The following is an 18,654-nucleotide window of genomic DNA, read 5'->3' on the forward strand; positions in this document are numbered from 1 at the left end:
TTTCATTTTTTTATAATAATAATAATAATAAATTGAACATTTTGGTTCTCAACTTTTAAAGAAATATTTGAATTTAAATATTTGTTAAAAATTCATTATCTTTTCTAAAGTTGATAGTGATTAAATATACATACTTTTTAAAATATGATAACAGATTCATCAACACCAAAGTACATAAATTTTGATCTCGTTTACCCGAAAATATAAAAAAAATTTCGTACTAAAACAAAATAAATTAGGAGTGTTTAAGGGTAAATTTAGATTGAGTTTCATTAAATATGTGACTTGACCCAATGAAAATAGTTTGAGTTTAATTGGATGTGTATAAAAATGGATCCAAAATAAAAGTAATTTTACAATTTAAAATCAATACATTTTAATATAAGTTTCAAATATTTATACTTTGATTAAGCAATGCATTTAAATAAATTAAAATTAAAATTAATTTTTAAAAAGAAGAAACTAAATAAGAGGTGGGAAAAGACGCAATACTAATCCATTAGTTGAATATGATTCACAAATTTAATACCAAAATCTAATTACAGTTCTCTCTTAATAAATGGATTTTAAGTTTAAAATCAGATGTGATTTATATCCATTTATATACTATGAAATGTTCTTATATACGAAGTTAATACGGGATCTCCAACTAACTCAATAAATAGATTAATAAGTTTAATGAAGTTTGATAAAAAAAGTAGATATTTTTTAATCTACCAACATTATTAACTTGTCTAATTGAAAAACAACTTGTATTAAATTGATGTTTTAAATAATTACCTTTTTTTTTTTGCATTTCATCCCTTTTACATGTGTAACTAGGTTTCCAAAGCTTTCCAAAAATGATATACTTCAAGCCCTCCTAATATTTGTGTTTTATTGAGTCCACATTTCTTGATTTTACATGTTTTCAAACCTTTATAAAAGGTTAAAATAATGTTGTTTAAATATTTATAATTTTGTCATTTTTAAAAATATCATAATATATTGAAAATTCACTTTTTTTTTCTTACACCCACTATGTAACTCCTAATACTCTTTATTTTAATAACTTTTCACATATTTAATTACAAATTTATCTTTTACTATATTTGTTTTTTTCAAAACTTTGATATATAGTTGTATACTACTACTAGGATTGTCAAATTTTGTTTTTAAATTTCTATTTAATACTTTGAATACAAAGGTTATGCAATAGTATGTGAAAGAGGAACACAAAAACACACAAAAATAAGAAAAATCAAGAGTAAGAGTATAAAACTGGATAATAAAAAATAAATTTATAACTAAATAATATAAAAATAATATTAAAAGTTGTAATGATTTTATAAAAAAATTGAATTTTTTTTAATGTATCTTTTGTCCCATGGCGTGCATGCATGAAGATCCTTGGGAGGTTGAACGAAGAAAACGGCTTCAACATCAATTCTTCCGTCTTCTCCTTTCTTCTCTCATTCTCATCTTCAACCACACTCTGTCTCTTCTTCTCCATTCACCAAAATCACATCTTAACTCTTAACCCTTTTCCAGAACAACAACTTTTCCAAGAACACGTTTCTGCAAAAGAACCATCAATTCACAAACACAGCAAAAAACCAACCAAACAACCTCAACAATGTCGGATTCTCCAATGGTTTCCAGGTACCGTTTGCTCACAAGAAAAGACTCCATGCGCGTCGTCTCTTCCAGAAGAGCCATCAGCTTCGGTTGCTTCATTGGGGTCTCTGTGTTGTTCACTCTTCTCCTCTTTCTCAACCCTTCTATCTACCACCTATCTCCAAGGATCAGAAACGCTTTTCAATCTTCACGCAGATACGCTTTTTCCAAAGTCTTTGGTCAGATATTCTCCAATGCTTCCTCTGCTCCACCCCCTTCTGATCCTCCCACCAGCACTCCTCATCATGATCAAAGTGATCAACTTTCTCCTGCAACTGCTCCTTCTCCCTGTCAAGTTTCAAGGAAGGTGGTTCCTAGACTCTTGCCAAAGGAGAGATTGAGAAATAGGGATTCTTCTTGGCATCTGAACCCTCCAAGTGAGGAAAATGATAGAGTGCATGCAGAAGTGGCTTCTCTCTCTGCATCACCACCAACTGTTTCTCCTCCAAAGGAGAAGCATTGGATGGAGGAGTGGAGTGGTTGTGATGTTTATGAAGGGTCATGGGTGAGAGATGATTCATACCCTCTTTACAAAGCTGGGTCTTGTCCCTACATTCATGGCTCTTTTAACTGTTTTGCTAATGGAAAGACAGAAAACATGTATGAGAGGTACCGATGGCAGCCCAGGAACTGCAAAGTGCCAAGGTATTTTCTCAAGAGTTCACCCTATCCATGTGTATAGGAAGCAATGCAAAAGACAGATTCTTTGCTACCCTAAAAGGTCTTAATATTTTGAAAACTAACACATTTAGCTAATAAGGGATAACATAGTAAAAACATCACTCTAAAAAGTTTAAGGGTTTCGAAACTAATGTTGATTCTTTCAAGTGATGACAGATGATTGTTCTCACTTTGAAGTGTGAGCTTAACTAATATAACTGATATGTTAAGTTGCAAGAAAGATACCTAATATTAAAACTCTTTTATGAAAAAAAACTGATGTTGAGTCTCTCCTTTGACCTGTCCAAACTTATTTAACTACCTGTTCAGAAAAACACATGTACTAAATATTAAAATGCTATGAGACTGAAAGGTTATGAGAATATGGCAAGCTAGTAATGACTCACGTTCATATTTCTAGACTTCCTTTAGGGCTAGCTAGCTATTTTGTTTTTGATTTTCTGTTTGAGAAGATAGAGAGAGATGAACTCTGTGTTGTTTGTGTTGCTGTACCTTCTGGTTCTTTTTCAATGAGATGAGTAATGTACGCAGGTTAAAGGGTGACGACATGTTGGAGATGCTAAGAGGGAAACGTTTAGTCTTTGTTGGTGACTCCCTCAACAGGAATATGTGGGAATCTCTGGCTTGTGTACTTAGAAATTCACTGGAAGATAAGAGCAGAATGCTTGCAGCCTCTGATGAAGGAGAAATACTTCAACCTGAGGGTTCGGACTCAATTATCTTCAAAGTATATCAAATGTTATTCCCTCACTATATCTTAAATGAAATTTTTATGAGTGGTGATATGTTGACAACCATGCACCAGATTATCAGTAGGATTAGTTCTGACCATCTATCAGAGAAAGTAGGATTAGTTCTGACCATCTATCAGAGGAAAAAAAACGAGTGGTTCTGTAATAATGGAATCTCATAATCCATACATAATGAATGGAACAATTTTGAAATTGTATTGGTAAGACCATAAACTAATATTTGGTAAGACCTCATTTTAATTTGTAGTTGTCAAACTAATATTTTTCAATTGTTTGGTCTTGAGTTCCATTCTTCAGAACTAGGATGATATTGATGATGAAATCTAAGTTGGGGTTGGTGTTCTAATCAAGAAATTGGTTAATGTCTGAACAGGATTACAATTGCACAGTTGAGTATTACCGTTCGCCTTTTCTGGTTCAAGAGTGGGAGACTCCAGACGTGAAAGGATCAACAAAGGAAACACTTCGTCTTGATATGGTTGAGAGATCTTGTGATAAGTACAAAGATGCAGATGTTCTCATCTTCAACACAGGTCACTGGTGGACTCACACCAAATTGACTGAAGGGTAATGCTTCCTTTTTTTTAAATTTGGAAAACTTTGTAAGAAAACCTACAAGACACCTAAAAAGAGATCAAGATAAAGAAGAGATAAGTCTAAATTTGATAGGTGAATGATGAAGCTTGAACTTGTCTCTTAAATGGTGTGTCTGACACATGGAGATACGCGTATGACACGTATTGATGAAGTGTTTAATTCGAAAAATAGTTTTTGGATCTGAAAATTCTAGCATGATTCCAACACAATTTAAACAAAGACAAATAGAGTGATTTTTTAAAAACTCAAACTTATTGTATAAATTTTTATTATGATTATAAAAATAAGAAACAAATCCTTTTGAAACAGCCATGAGAATCATTTTTCTGCCACAAAGAGAAAAACACAGCTATACTTGTTCACATAAATCTTGTCAATTTATATAACTCAAAATGATATAATATATAGATTCGTATCCATATATCCTGTCATTTTTTAGATTACACGTGTCTGTCCGTGTCCATATCGTATCCAGTGTCCATCAATGTCTGTGCTAAGTCTCTTCAAATTCTTGGTAGTTGGTAGAGGGAAATGTATCATGATAACATATCAAGGCTTGATCTTTCATCTTTCTACTCCTATAATGGGAAAGTGTACATGACAAACTTTTATGCACTTTCAGGAAGTCATATTATCAAGAAGGAAATCGCATCCATGGACAAATGAGTGTAGAGGAGGCATTTCAGAAAGCTATGCAGACATGGTCACGTTGGGTGGATACCAGTGTTGATCGCAAGAAAACTACAGTTTTCTTCAGGGGCTATTCTCCATCTCACTTCAGGTAACTAACAGCAATTTGTTCAGTGAATATGCTTTGAGTTGAAGACTTTGAATTGAAGTAAGAATCATTTTTGTGCTACAGGGATGGAGAATGGGATTCAGGTGGCCACTGTGATAATGAGACAGAACCAATGAAAAACGAGTCTGAGTTTACAGAAAGGCCTCCAATGATGGATTCTGTTGAGGCAGCATTGAAGAAAATGAAGACTCCAGTGTTCTACTTGAACATCACAAAAATGACTGATCTCAGAGTTGATGCTCACCCCTCATGGTTCAGAAGAGAGAATATGAATGAAGAGACAAAAAAAATCATGCACACACACCAGGATTGCAGCCATTGGTGTCTTCCTGGTGTTCCTGATTTCTGGAATGAATTACTGTATGCTCATCTGTTATATAACCTCAATAGAAACAAGGAGAAACCTCCAAAATAACTTTTGATATATACATTAATTGTACAAACATACAAAATAGCATAGGCTTTTTCCTTTTATATTTGTGACATTGTAGTACATAATTGAATTACTAGGTTACCAATATCATAACTCCTTTTCAAATTCTCTCTCAAAAGCTATACAAGGAGTATATCTATTATAAAATAGAACAGAGAAAATAGAACAAATGAACAAAAGAGAAAAAAGAAGACAAAAGATATGAGAAAGAATATTTCTTCTGTTTTATTTTCCTTTCTTAGATCAAAGCAAAGAATTTAAATATATGCAAGCAGTACACTCATTCTATGTCTAGTTAAAGAGACGTAATGTAATGTAAAATAAAAACCAATAAAAACTAGAATAAGAAAAGACAAATTAAAGGCTAGACATAAAGTAAAAAAGAAACAACTAAGAATTAGAAAAGAGAAAATTAATATTACATTCCTTCTAGAAGCCTTGTATCCATATCCTTTGTTAATATGTGAAGAACTAAAACTCATGATATATGTCTACTCAAGTTCCTACCCAATCTAAATACCAAGAGGCTTGTCACTAAATATCCTAAAGAATCTAAATGTACATAAGGCAAATTTCAGAATCAAGGTCCTGGAACATAAAGTATCTTAAAGAACAATACATAAATACAGTGTTGCAAAATCTGGATCATTAGTAATATCATCCATCCTAAAAAGAATACATCAATTTTAAATTAAAAATTATGTTAATTGTTGGAGATTCCACATCGACAAGAGATAGTGGGTGGTCTGATAAGCCTAACAAACTCTCACTAGAATAAACTCTAAATGGTTCTGATACCATATTAAGTAGTTGACTTGAATAGTATAGTGAGTGCAAACCTCACCTCAGTTTTATAAGGTTGAGTTAGGTTTAAAGTCCACTTCTTAATATGTATCAGAACCTTTTAGAGTTTATCCTAGCGAGAGTTTATTGGACTTATCAAGCCACCCGCTATCGGACCATCCATAAATATATAGTTCCACGCACGAGTTGAAAGCTTCGGTGTAAGGGGAGTGTTGGAGATTCCACATTGACTAGAGATAAAAGAAATTTAATAGTATATAAGTGAATGCATACCTCACCTTTTAAACTGGTTTTATATCAAACCACCTGTTATCGGACCATCCATAAATATATAGTTCCACACACGAGTTAACAACCTCGGGGTGTGAGGAAAGTGTTGGAGATCCAGCATTGACTAGAGATATAAAGAAATTTAATAGTATATAAGTGGGTGCATGCCTCACCTTATAAGCCAGTTTTATATAGTTGAGTTAAGTTTAAAGTTAACTTCTTAATATTAATTATATATATGTGACAAGCCTCTTCGTTAATTATTTATTCAATATTAGATTATTTCAACTAAAGCTGTAGCTTTAAAGAGACAAGACAAGATTTATAAATGTCTAGAACCTGATTCTCTTTATTTAAAGAAAATTAGAGTGCTAGAGTGAGGATCACTAGTTCAACAACTTGACAGACAAAACTCAGAAGCCAAAATAGTTGTTAAAAATTCATACAACTTCATTAATTCAACTCATCTTTTAATGTAAGTGGCTCCTCGGATAGTCACATGCAAGAACAATCTAATCTTCCTTATTGTGGCTAAAGTGGCATCTCAAAAAACAAACAATGTAAAATCAACCCAAAGCCACCAGTGAAAACCACAAGTTTTAGATGAGATAAAAGAAACTCAACAAATAGATCTACGAAAGTTCTTTGGCAGCAGCAATAATAGCTTCCTTGGTGAGACCAAACTCCTTGTATATTTTTCCTGCTGGAGCACTTGCTCCAAATCGATCAATGCCTATGGCCTTTCCTTTGCTTCCAACAATCTTTCCCCAACCAAATGTTGATCCTGCTTCAATGCTAACTCTAGCTGTTACAGAAGCAGGGAGAACACTCTCCTTGTATTCATCTGACTGCTCATCAAAAAGTTCCCAGCTAACAAAAGAAACAACTCTCACAGCTTTTCCTTCCTTCCTTAGATCATCAGCAGCAGCAGCAGCAATTTCCAACTCAGAACCAGTTCCAATCAAGATAACATCAGGCTTGTTACCTGATGAGTTGTCTGAAATGGTGTAGCCACCCTTTTCAACTCCCTCAATAGAAGTTCCAGGAAGCTGTGCCAACTTTTGCCTAGAAAGTGCAAGAATTGAGGGTCTCTTCCTGTTAAGCACTGCAACTTTGTATGATCCAGCAGTTTCATTACCATCAGCTGGACGAAGCATCAGAATATTTGGCATTGCCCTGAAGCTTGCCAAGTGCTCTATTGGCTGATGAGTTGGTCCATCTTCTCCCAGTCCAATGGAATCATGAGTCATCACATAAATGACTCCTGATTCACTCAGTGCAGAAATCCTTATGGCAGCTCTCATGTAGTCAGTGAAGACAAAGAAAGTTGCACAGTATGGAATGAATCCAGGGCTATGAAGAGCAATGCCATTGCAGATTGCTCCCATTCCATGTTCTCTAACACCAAATCTAACATTGCGCTCTTCAGGAGTTCCCTTTTGGAAGTCTCCATAAGATTTCAACAGGGTCATGTTGGAAGAGGCCAGATCCGCACTGCCACCAAGCAGACCAGGAAGAACCTTCACAAGGGCATTTAGATTTTGCTGAGACAGATTTCTTGTAGCATCAGCCGGGCTTTCTGGAGTGTATGTCTGCAATTTGAAATCAAATCAAAAGGGTTATCAGTAATCCACAAACAATTGATACAAGTCAAGTTTTATTTGTGTTAAAACTTTGAAGGCTATGCATTCATGAAGCAAAAGGTGGGATGATGAATGAAGATGCAATGAACATGGAGAGCTTAATATGAATTTTAACCCTAATCAGAAAAACTAATGATAATAACTGTTAAGAAGTGGACTTTAAGCCAAATTCAATCTCATAAAACTAACTTATAAGGTGAGATTTGCACCCATTTATAATGAAATGTCTCAATCTCTAATGATAAGAAATACATATAAGGAGTGAACTAGAAGTTCTTTAGTTTACTCACAGGAAGTGCTTTCTCCCAACCAGCTGGTAATTCACCAGTAAAAATAGCCTTCAGCTCTGCAGCTTCCTCACTGTATTTCTTCTCATATTCAGCAAACTTTGCATTCCACTCAGCTTCAAGTTTGGAACCTTCAGGGACATGGCGACTCCAATGCCTAAGGAAAAGTAAAGAATGTTACATTCTAGATCTAAAATCTCATCATACTAATAGGAAACAACACATCTCTAACATTCCATGCACACTTTTTAACATCTTCTGGCACATGGAAAGGCTCATATGGCCATCCAAGGTTCTTCCTTGTAGCATCCACTTCTTTAGAACCTAATGCACTTCCATGAACACTGTAGGAGTTAGCTTTGTTTGGAGAGCCATATCCAATGGTAGTGGTTACCTGTGAAATAGTAATCACAGATGAAAATAGAACACCCCAAAAAAGTACATATAAAAAATGCTTCATTTTTGCTTCAATCATGTCGTGTAACTAACCTTGATCAAAGTAGGTTTGTCTTTGACAGCCTTTGCTTCCTTAATGGCTGCCCGAATTTCATCATACCCAGTATTTCCATTCTTCACCCAAATCACATGCCATCCAAGTGCTTCAAAACGTTGATCAACATTCTCAGTGAATGCAATTTCAGTGTCACCATCAATGGAAATGTGGTTGTCATCATAAAATGCAATAAGCTTTCCTAGACCCCAGTGACCTGCAAGTGAGCTTGCTTCATTCGAAATTCCCTCCATTTGACAACCATCACCCAATATAACATATCTGCAAGAGTAGATAAAGCCAAAACAATCTCATTGGCAACACAACATGCATTTCAAACTGAATGATGATATATTAACAACCATGTACCATATTACAACTGGAAAGAAAAACAACTTTGTACTTTGTACTGAAATGAAACAATTTTTGAAATTGTATTGGTCAAATCACACTTGTAAACTATTTCATTTCAATTTTCAGTTGTCAAGTAACATTTTCCTTTCAAAGTACATATAGCACAATGTAGAGAGAATGATGTGCCCTGAACAAGATGTAGTTTTCTCACGTGTAATGGTCAACAATCTCATTGTCAGGCTTGTTAAATCGTGCTGCCAAGTGTTTCTCAGCTAGTGCTAATCCAACAGCATTGGCAATTCCCTGACCCAGAGGACCTAAACAAATTATGAAGATAAGCAACACAACTCAGCAAAAAGTCTCACTATCACAACATTACCTAAAGAAACATCTAACCTGTGGTCACTTCAACTCCAAGTGTCTCAAAGTTCTCAGGATGTCCTGGAGTTCTGCTTTCCCATTGTCGGAAATTCTTCAGATCTTCTTCCTATTATGTAACCCAAAAACAGTAGATTCATAAATTGAAGATCACATAACTTAAAAAAGTGTTGATATGTTAACAACTTGCACCGGATTATAACTAAAAAGAGATATATGCATTGGAAAAATGTGCCTTCAAGCAGTTGTCAAAATAACATTTTTTCTTAAAACACTTCACAATCATGTTTCCATCAGAATTCCTCGGGAATATTAAGATTCATACACCTCACAACTTACCAAAAGAGATAACAACATATGCTATGCCAATTCCAAAGGACTAAAAACTGTTACACCAATCAATACGTAATTATGTTTAGAGACAGATAACAGGACTTCAATTTTCTTGCACTGAGTCCAACGTTTTTTTACATTATCAATCATAAAAAATCATATCAGATATGACTTTTTAATATATTACATAAAAGTTTACAAACTTACCATACATGATAAAATGTGATCATTCATCTAAATTAAACTGTAATAGCAGACTGCAGCAATACAATGTACAAATGCAGATTACATTAGGATCAAAATTCTCAGTCACAATCAAATCAGTCTGAATAGTATTCAGAGGTGGACTTTAAACATATCTCAAACCTTATAAAATTAACTAAAAAAACATTTCATATACTATGAAATTTCATTATTGGATGTGGTATGACAAAAAAACAAGGAGAAATGGAAACAAAGGAACCAACCTGAACACTGTCATAGCCTGCAAGGTGAAGGAGGGCATATTGGAGCATGCAGCCATGTCCAGCAGACAAAATGAAACGGTCACGGTTGAACCAAGTGGGGTTCTTAGGATTGTACCTCATGATTTCATCGTAGAGAATGTGGCCCATTGGAGCACACCCCATGGGGAGACCAGGGTGGCCAGAGTTGGCCTTCTCAACTGCATCAATGGACAGAAACCGAATGGTGTTGACTGATTTCTCCACCAGAGAAACCTCAGTGGTCTGGTCCAGTGTCTCAACAGCAGTGGCTCGAACAACACTGGTAGAAGCACCCCTTCTGCGTGAACCTGCAGAAAAGGTGGCTGCTTTGCATGGAGAATGTGACTTGAGGCCAGAGAATGATGGGAAGGAGAGTGATACACGATCAGAAGAAGAGCCATGAAGGTACACAGCACGAGCCAAAAGGGCCTGAGACAGATGCAGAGAGGATGATGATGCCATGTCTTAAGTTAAGCTTAAAGGTTCAACCAAAACCAAAACCAAAAGCAGCCACTTAGGTGAGTGGCTGTAGTAGAAGTGAAGAAGAAGAAGAATATGAAGATTGTTGATGAGAGTGAGAGAGGAAAAGGGTAGTTGATGATCTATAGAGTCCTTGTTCTTGCTGTCCACATGTTATGGCCAATCTTAGCCTATGCTTCTGGCTATCTTCTTTCCACTTCTCTGCCTCTCATATTTTCTTCATAATTTCTAGGATAACAATTTCTACCATCATAATATACTTTATTCCATCTCTTTCTATTTTCTAATAGTATATTCCCATCTTATTCTTCCTTAAATATTTTTCATATCATTTCCATAATAGTTCATGCATCTAAAAACATTCTCTAAAATTAAGACATTATTACAACTGTGAGTTTTCAGTTGCTGAATTTAACAGTTTTATATGTTGAAGCAATTTGAGGTAAGAAAAATTATACTTACAATTCTTGTGTGACAGTTTTAAGAAAAATATAATAAAAATTAAATCTGTAATTAAATAATATGAAAAATGATTAAAATAATACTATTGAGAGTTATAATGTATTATAGGAAAAAAAATGAAATTATCAAGGAATTATAAAACTTGGTGTGTTTTATCTAGAAGAAGAAAGAAACCAAAAAGAGTTTTGTGTTTATCCTCTTGATTGAGATATTTAGATAAGGGGGTTAAAACTTGGTGAGATTGGAGCACAACCACAAATCTTCACTGAATCACCAAATATACTTTTCAAAGATAAAGGAAAAATAATAATTAATCACTTTATTGTGTAAAATAAAAGATATGAAACTGTTTTATTTTAACTTATTATAATTTTTATTATTGTGAAAACACATGTGTCTTTGTGTAGAGTTTTAACCATGCTATTTTATTTCACTGTATTGAATTAAAGATTTAATACTTATATAACTCTAGTTTTATATCATTAATAAATATGGAGGAATAAATTAATTTTATTAACAGTTGAAATATTAATTTTTTGTTTCTAAATGTAATTTTAAACATTGTATGTTATAAAAAAAAAATTAGTAGGTAGGGAGTCTTCATGTTGAAAGAAAAAAAGAGAGTAAGTGTATCTTAAGGATAATTTTAAAAATTATATAAAAATGGCTAATTATCTTTATTAATTGCTTCAAATTATTATTATTATTATTATAAAGAAGATTATTATATAACCCTATATATTAAGAGATACAAGGTTTTAATATATATAGTATAAATTTTATTTTACTCCTATAATTATTATTATCGAAATATTAAGAATTATATAAAAGATAAATATTTATAAGTTATTATTTTATTAAATAAGATAATTATACATATCTATATTTATTAGGGGTGTTGTTTTGTAGAAAAAAAGTCTAATTCTCAATTATATAATTTATATTTTTTTTACATAGAAAATTAATTATAAATTAAATAATAAAACTCAAAATAATTTTTAAATTTCATAATGATTTTTTTTTTAGAATACATAATTTGTAACTCATTTTTCCCAAAAACATAAAAGTAAAAGAATTTTTATATGTAGGGGAGTGCAGAAGGAAATTCTGGGGATGCAAAAAGAAATTATGTACGGGCCCATTATAATGAAGAAGCCCAAACGGGTGCGTTGTGGTGGTTCCGTGTGAGCCCAATTATAAAAGTTAGAAAAAAAAAAAAGAAACGTTGAACGTGTGAGAGTGTGTTTCTGATACGGAAGTGTTGTGGTTTCAATTTGGTTGAAATCAATGATGTTGAGGAGGAGTTCTGTGACCTCCTTCTGTTCCAATTTCCTCAAATCTTCTCATTCTCATAACCCTAATTATGTGCGTTCATCTTCATCTTCATCTTCCTCTTCGAATCCCCATCTCATCGCTTCTTCTGCAACTGCACTTGATATCTCTTCCAAAGCTACCACCAATTTTGTGTCGTTGACCCGCCACTATGGAAGGTGCTATTGGGAGCTCTCCAAGGCTCGTCTCAGGTATCTTTTCCACCACTTCACCCTCTATTCGTGCTTTCTTTACGTTTATTTCATTTTTGTTGTTGTATGTATCTATGCAAATAAATTACTATCTGGATTTAGGATATAGAATTACGATCTCAATCTCCAAGAATGTTAGAAGAAGATTGTGTGGACTGGAATCATTTTTGTTTGCAGAGGACATGAATTAGCCTCGTTCCATGTATTGGAGATTATGTGGTCAAAGTAGTGTATTTAAGGGGGAAATCCTCACTTTACTAGCCTGGTTTTTCAGGGTTGAGTTACATTCAAATGTAAATTCTAAGATATCCTAGCAATTTGTTAGCCTATTGGACTATATATAGACCTATAGATTACCGATCTTGTAAAACTTTAAGCTCAAAACGTCTAGTTCCAACATGGGAGAGCTGTTGGAGATCTTAAGTCAACTAGTGATATGTAAGTGGGGAGCAATATACCTTAAAAGTCGGATTCTCATGGAGAACCAGTCTCACGTACCACACATAGTTTTTATGGGATTAAGTACCTATGAGAACCCTATAACAAAAATAATCATGCTTGGACGTAGTACTATGGATGATTCACAACATTTGACATTCAATTAATGTGAGGTTTAATGAATGTGTAATTGTATTCGTCCACTTAAGATTAAAATCTAACAGTTATATCCTATTGTTATGATTTAGTAAATATTGAAAAATAATTTCTCAATTTTTTTGTATGGTTAATTATCAAGGGAAAAATGTGAATGTAAAGAAATATATAGATGTTGATTATCAATTAAGAGTTATTTTACTCATTTCATTTTATTTGAGTTTCTTTCTCTCTTGATAGAATTGCTAACATGGGGGTATGTATGTATCTATTAACATCCTATATTTTAGACATTAGCTGTGTTTCAACTGCTTTGTTTTCTTCTAGGAGGACTATGTATTACACCCAATGGATACCTACAAAATTCACCTATAAGGGGTGCAAGTTTTATTCATTATGGATGATTACATTTACATGCAAAATATGCTAGTCCGAGTATTATAACACTCACCCCTCTTACTCATACCATACCTCTGTGTGTGAGAGAGAGAACAGTCGAGCACATAAAATTACTATTTTGTGAACATTAGTCTAAGTTCAGGTATTTCTCTTAAACATTGGTTTGGGCACAGATGCTACCCACTACAATCCTACCTTATTATCCATCTTGGATTCGAGGATTGTTCATTTGAATTAAATCTTCATTTGATTTCATCTTCTGTATTTTAGCACGTAGAGCTTTAGATGTAGTTCCCTTTTAACTTTTTGAACTTTCGAGTCACATGACACTTGTGAAAAACCAGGAGTGGTACTATAGTTTTCTGTCTGTTGAATCAATTTTGCTAGAATCAGTATTTTTCTTTTGTAGCAGTCATTGTGCTAAAACCTATTCTTTTCTTTTTGTTATACACCAAATAACCTTTCTAACTAATCATTTTCTAACTCAATTCCAGCATGCTTGTGGTTGCAACATCTGGGACTGGATTTGTCTTGGGAAGTGGTAGTGCTGTTGATTTTTCAGCACTTTCGTGGACTTGCGTGGGTACAATGATGGTTGCTGCATCTGCTAACTCTTTGAATCAGGTTGGTTCCTAGAGGAGATTATCCTACTCTAAATTGTCAATTGTGATAATTTTGTTTTCCATTTTTTAGTATTTCTGTTTTAAGAGGGTAGGATAGGAGAATATAAGAGAATATTCTACAGTCTCAAGATTTTTTGTCAACACAAGATCTATTCTATGGTTGTGTCTGTTTTAGGTGTTTGAGATCAATAATGATGCTAAAATGAAAAGAACATGTCAAAGGCCACTACCCTCAGGAAGAATCACAAAGCCTCATGCAATTGGCTGGGCGTCCTCTGTTGGAATAGCGGGTACAGCTCTGCTAGCAACACAGGTTTTGAAACAAATTTTGCTTACATTGTTGATTGTATGCTTTTCTTGTTTAACTTGTAAAACTATGAATGGATTTCTTATCAAATGTTTGATATGCTTTGAGTGGGGGAACTAACATTGAAGCTTTATGACAAGGTTATTCCAGACTAATACGTTAGCTGCTGGGCTCGCTGCTTCCAACCTAATCCTGTATGCATTTGTCTATACTCCCTTGAAGCAGATTCACCATGTAAATACATGGGTGGGAGCTGTTGTTGGCGCTATTCCACCACTTTTGGGGTAAATTATGTACAGTTTTTTTACCTGCCTATGTATTGTGAATTTCAGAATGCTCGAGGAATATATGCTACTGTTAATTTTGTTTACTTCGTGCAAATTTAAATCCTTTTGAAGTTAAGTTGTTCTGCACAAAACTGATATGGTAAGACTCAATTACATGCTCCTATTTTGTGTGCGTTGAATTTCCATTGCCAAAGAAGAATTTTATCTGACCAATTTATTGATTTTATATTGGTTAAAGTATTACTAGTTTAGTTGGCAGATTAGTTGTAAAGCTTAACCCCCTCTGTTAGCTGTCTCTACTTATTTGCTTGAAGAAATAGAAAATTCGAGGTGTTAATGAGTGATATTTTGTAAGATTTTGTAATTCAATACCTAACTACCTGAAAATGAGTTTCACTTTTTTGGATGTGGAATTAGCCTGTTATTGTTTCTGTACTCTTGTTATCTCACTTCATTCACCATGTGCATAGGCATGTACAGGTGTATTTTCTGCCCTACATCACCTCTTTGTTCTTGATTTTCAGATGGGCTGCTGCTTCTAATGACATTTCACTAAATGGAATGATTCTTCCAGCTGCTTTGTATTTTTGGCAGATACCACATTTTATGGCCCTAGCCTATATGTGTCGCAGTGACTATGCTGCCGGAGGGTATGCTCTTGTATCTTTGTTTACAGTGGAATTTTGATTCATACAACTATTTTGGTGTCCCCTAATAATATATTTGTTAAAATGGTAGGTGTTCGTATTGTTTGTTTAGTTAATATCTAGCTAACATTCTTGCTGATGTAAACAAAAGAACTGAATGACTCTGATACCAAATTTGGTACAAGACAACACCTTTTTTTTCTGAAGTTATGGGAGGGAACCCAATTAAAAAATGAAGTACAATGACCTAGACAATTTTTTAAAAAAGAGTATAGGGAATCACAAGTTGGTTTTACCAAATTTATATTAGCATTTAGCATACAAATTACTTATTTTTGTGGGCATTAAATATGGATTTGGTACTTTGATTGCTGCATATGGTGGTGAATAACCACACTCTTAATATATTTCTCATCCAATTACTTATTTCTAAACTATATACAATATTCTTTACTTATTGACATGTGTGTGTTTTGCGTTGCAAGTTTAGGTTCAAGATGTACTCTCTTGCCGATGCCTCTGGGTATAGAACAGCATTGGTGGCCTTAAGGAACTCTATATATCTAATCCCTTTGGGATTCTTGGCTTATGACTGTGAGTAAATGTTTCCTTTTTCTAGAAACACTTGATTGATTTTTTTTTTAGATTTTTAATCTTAATTTTGGTATTGATTGAATGCTTTGATAGGATACGGATACCTTAAATTTAATTTGAAGTCAAAAACTTCTCAAGAAATCTTAATAAAGTTATGGCCTGTGTAGTTTATAAAGTTATATGGATTATTGAATATTTTGTAATTAACAAAATAAAAAAAGTATAATTTTAAGTCTTTTCCGTATGTGGATATGGGGTTAGACAGAAAAGGCCCACAAGATATTCAGTGTCTTGTTCTGTTAAATAACTTTTGATGCCTGTCTCACACTGACTTTGCCAAAAAGCTGAAAACCTTATTCCCATGTTTTGTGCTACTAGAAGACATTAGTGTTAGACCTACAGAAAATTTTAAACTTTTATGTAGGAAGTTTGTTCTCAAGAATCTATTAGACTGTACATCATGTTTATGGGTTTTGGAGCACCCCAAGGGCTCCATTTAGTTAATTTATTATTGCTGATTAAAAAAAAGAATATATTAGAATGAGAGGATATACAATGATAATTTATGCTGGATTGTAGTTAAAGGGACATTTGAAATGGTAAAATGTTTTCACATTTCCTTTAATATCAAATTTTTGGTCGCAAGGAGAATCTTGATGCCTATGTTTCTGCACCTTGAACAGGGGGTCTGACTTCTAGATGGTTTTGTCTGGAGTCCACGGTACTTACACTTGCAATAAGCGGTGCAGCATTTTCATTCTATAGAAACCGTACCAGAGAAAAAGCAAGGAGAATGTTCCACGCCAGTCTTCTTTATCTCCCTGTGTTTATGACTGGGCTTCTGATTCACCGTCGCTCCGATAGCGAACAATTCTTAGAAGAAAATGCAAAGGGTTTTGTGAAATCTGCTTCATCTGGGGAAGCCTTAGAATTGGATGATAATGATGATAATCAGAATATGAAGGCCAAGCGTCCATATTGGACTCAAGCACGTCCTCCTGTGTCATATGCCTCTGTTGCTCCATTTCCCTTTCTGCCTGCTCCTTCATATAACTTCCCTTGACAAGTATCAGGTATACGGATTTTGTATGGCTTTAACATTTTCTGGGCCAAGTTTTGTTTGGATGATTGAATAAATTTATTGAAATGGTATTCTTATTGGTGTTTAAGCCGTTAACCTTGTTTTATTATGTTCCCTCATGAAAATTGCAGACGCATCTGTGATCTGAAATAAATGAGAATTTGTTTCCTGCACAGTGTATAATATATAGAATCGGTACTTTTTCCTTTCGAGGTTTCTAATATGGTATTAGACATAGGATGATTTGTGATTCGGTGGATAAAACTTGCATCTACTTTCTTATATCCTTGTCATCAAGTCTCAGACCAAGCAATGACATTTGGGTTGTTTCTTTAGTTCAGTAATATATTTTTATTGAGCATTTGCATTATTTAATGCTAGAAGATATCTAAATGTCATTGTTTTAATATTACAGTGATGTCTTTTATACATTGCACCAATCTCTTTAAGTTTTTAAAAATTATTATAATGTATACTTCTATTCTTTAAAGATTATTGCTTTATTTGGTAAAGGGTGGATTGATAGTTTGGTATAATAGAAATATAATGAGTTTGAGTAGAGAATTTATGGACATGTGTGATTGATTCATTTGATTGAAGTAATAAAGTTTGGTATATTATTTTTTTGAATAAATTTAAAATTGTTCTTGTGTGTATTTTAAAATATAAATATATTTTAGAAAATTTAGTTGAAAAAATGAATAGAAATTTATTTTTTTAAAAATAATTATTTATTAATTGATAATACTAATTTAAAAAATAAAAGACCAAATAAATAAGTAAAGGTAAAATAGTCATTTACATACAATATCCATAAATCCTTATTTTTTTTTCTTCTCACATAATTTTCTCACTCCAAACTTTTTCTCTCCAAATCCACACAAATCACGTATACCAAAATTTTCACAAGTAGACTGAAAATTTTCTTCATCTATAGTAAATTTGCTATACCAAAAACACCATTAAAACAAAAAATATTACGAGTAATAATAAGAAAAACATTGAGAATGTCATTGTAATTTACTTTTAATAAAATTAATAAAGGGATACGTGAAAATAATTTACAAAAATTACAAGTGTAATAGTAATATTTCTTATAACATTTAAGAACGTTTTGACTATCTAGTGTTATACGTAAAAAATAATAATGTGTTTCTTTTATTAAATAATAAAAGAAAATATCTGACATAATAATATAAAATCACATGGATGCGCTCGAACGTAATTCACATTGAACAATACTTGCAAAATATAGATTACAACAACATGAACTGAGTTAATTATCATTTTAAAATACTTTTTATATTACAAAATTTCTCTCTTCGAGGTTTTGAATTCAAATTATTCCAACATTTAGCCAACAAATTAAAAAGAATGTTCACACAGTGGAATTGTATGTAATGCAAAAATTCTGAAAATTAATTGAAAGCTCTTCTACTTGTCTATCCATTAAAAATATGTTTTTTATTATATTATTTTTTTGACATTGTTTTCATTTAAAATTATTATTTACGAGTTAAATATAGAAAATAATATATATATATATATATGAAAATATATATATTTAAATAAATATATAAAATGAAAATAATATAAAATTACTTGAGGTATATGAAATCTACTTTCATGCATATCTCGTTCCAATGATTTTACTATTGTATCTGAAACGTTCCGTAACATTGATTTTACTAATCT

The 18,654-nt window shown here is 33.0% G+C and overlaps 3 protein-coding genes across 3 annotated transcripts; 2 read left to right on the forward strand and 1 right to left on the reverse strand.

Moving 5' to 3' along the window:
• The first annotated feature begins 1,511 nt into the window (after positions 1–1,511).
• LOC137828398 (protein trichome birefringence-like 4) lies at positions 1,512–5,020 on the forward strand. The gene is made up of 5 exons (XM_068634956.1): positions 1,512–2,301; positions 2,869–3,064; positions 3,463–3,656; positions 4,309–4,467; positions 4,549–5,020. Exons 1-5 carry the CDS (start codon positions 1,616–1,618, stop codon positions 4,898–4,900), a joined length of 1,587 nt encoding a protein of 528 aa, XP_068491057.1. The 5' UTR covers positions 1,512–1,615; the 3' UTR covers positions 4,901–5,020.
• A 1,401-nt stretch (positions 5,021–6,421) lies between these two features.
• LOC137828047 (transketolase, chloroplastic) lies at positions 6,422–10,809 on the reverse strand. The gene is made up of 7 exons (XM_068634450.1): positions 9,945–10,809; positions 9,163–9,253; positions 8,978–9,083; positions 8,412–8,694; positions 8,168–8,316; positions 7,926–8,079; positions 6,422–7,584 (listed from the first exon to the last, which is right to left on the reverse strand). Exons 1-7 carry the CDS (start codon positions 10,422–10,424, stop codon positions 6,625–6,627), a joined length of 2,223 nt encoding a protein of 740 aa, XP_068490551.1. The 5' UTR covers positions 10,425–10,809; the 3' UTR covers positions 6,422–6,624.
• Positions 10,810–12,126: 1,317 nt separating this feature from the next.
• Positions 12,127–17,134, forward strand: LOC137828052 (protoheme IX farnesyltransferase, mitochondrial). Its single transcript, XM_068634457.1, has 7 exons — positions 12,127–12,427; positions 13,915–14,044; positions 14,219–14,356; positions 14,501–14,634; positions 15,162–15,287; positions 15,775–15,878; positions 16,562–17,134. The coding sequence occupies exons 1-7, from the start codon at positions 12,192–12,194 to the stop codon at positions 16,939–16,941; spliced, it is 1,248 nt and encodes a 415-aa protein (XP_068490558.1). The 5' UTR covers positions 12,127–12,191; the 3' UTR covers positions 16,942–17,134.
• Positions 17,135–18,654: the final 1,520 nt, after the last annotated feature.

This window comes from Phaseolus vulgaris, chromosome 7 (assembly GCF_000499845.2).
Source record: "Phaseolus vulgaris cultivar G19833 chromosome 7, P. vulgaris v2.0, whole genome shotgun sequence".
NCBI classification, from domain to species: Eukaryota; Viridiplantae; Streptophyta; class Magnoliopsida; order Fabales; family Fabaceae; genus Phaseolus; species Phaseolus vulgaris.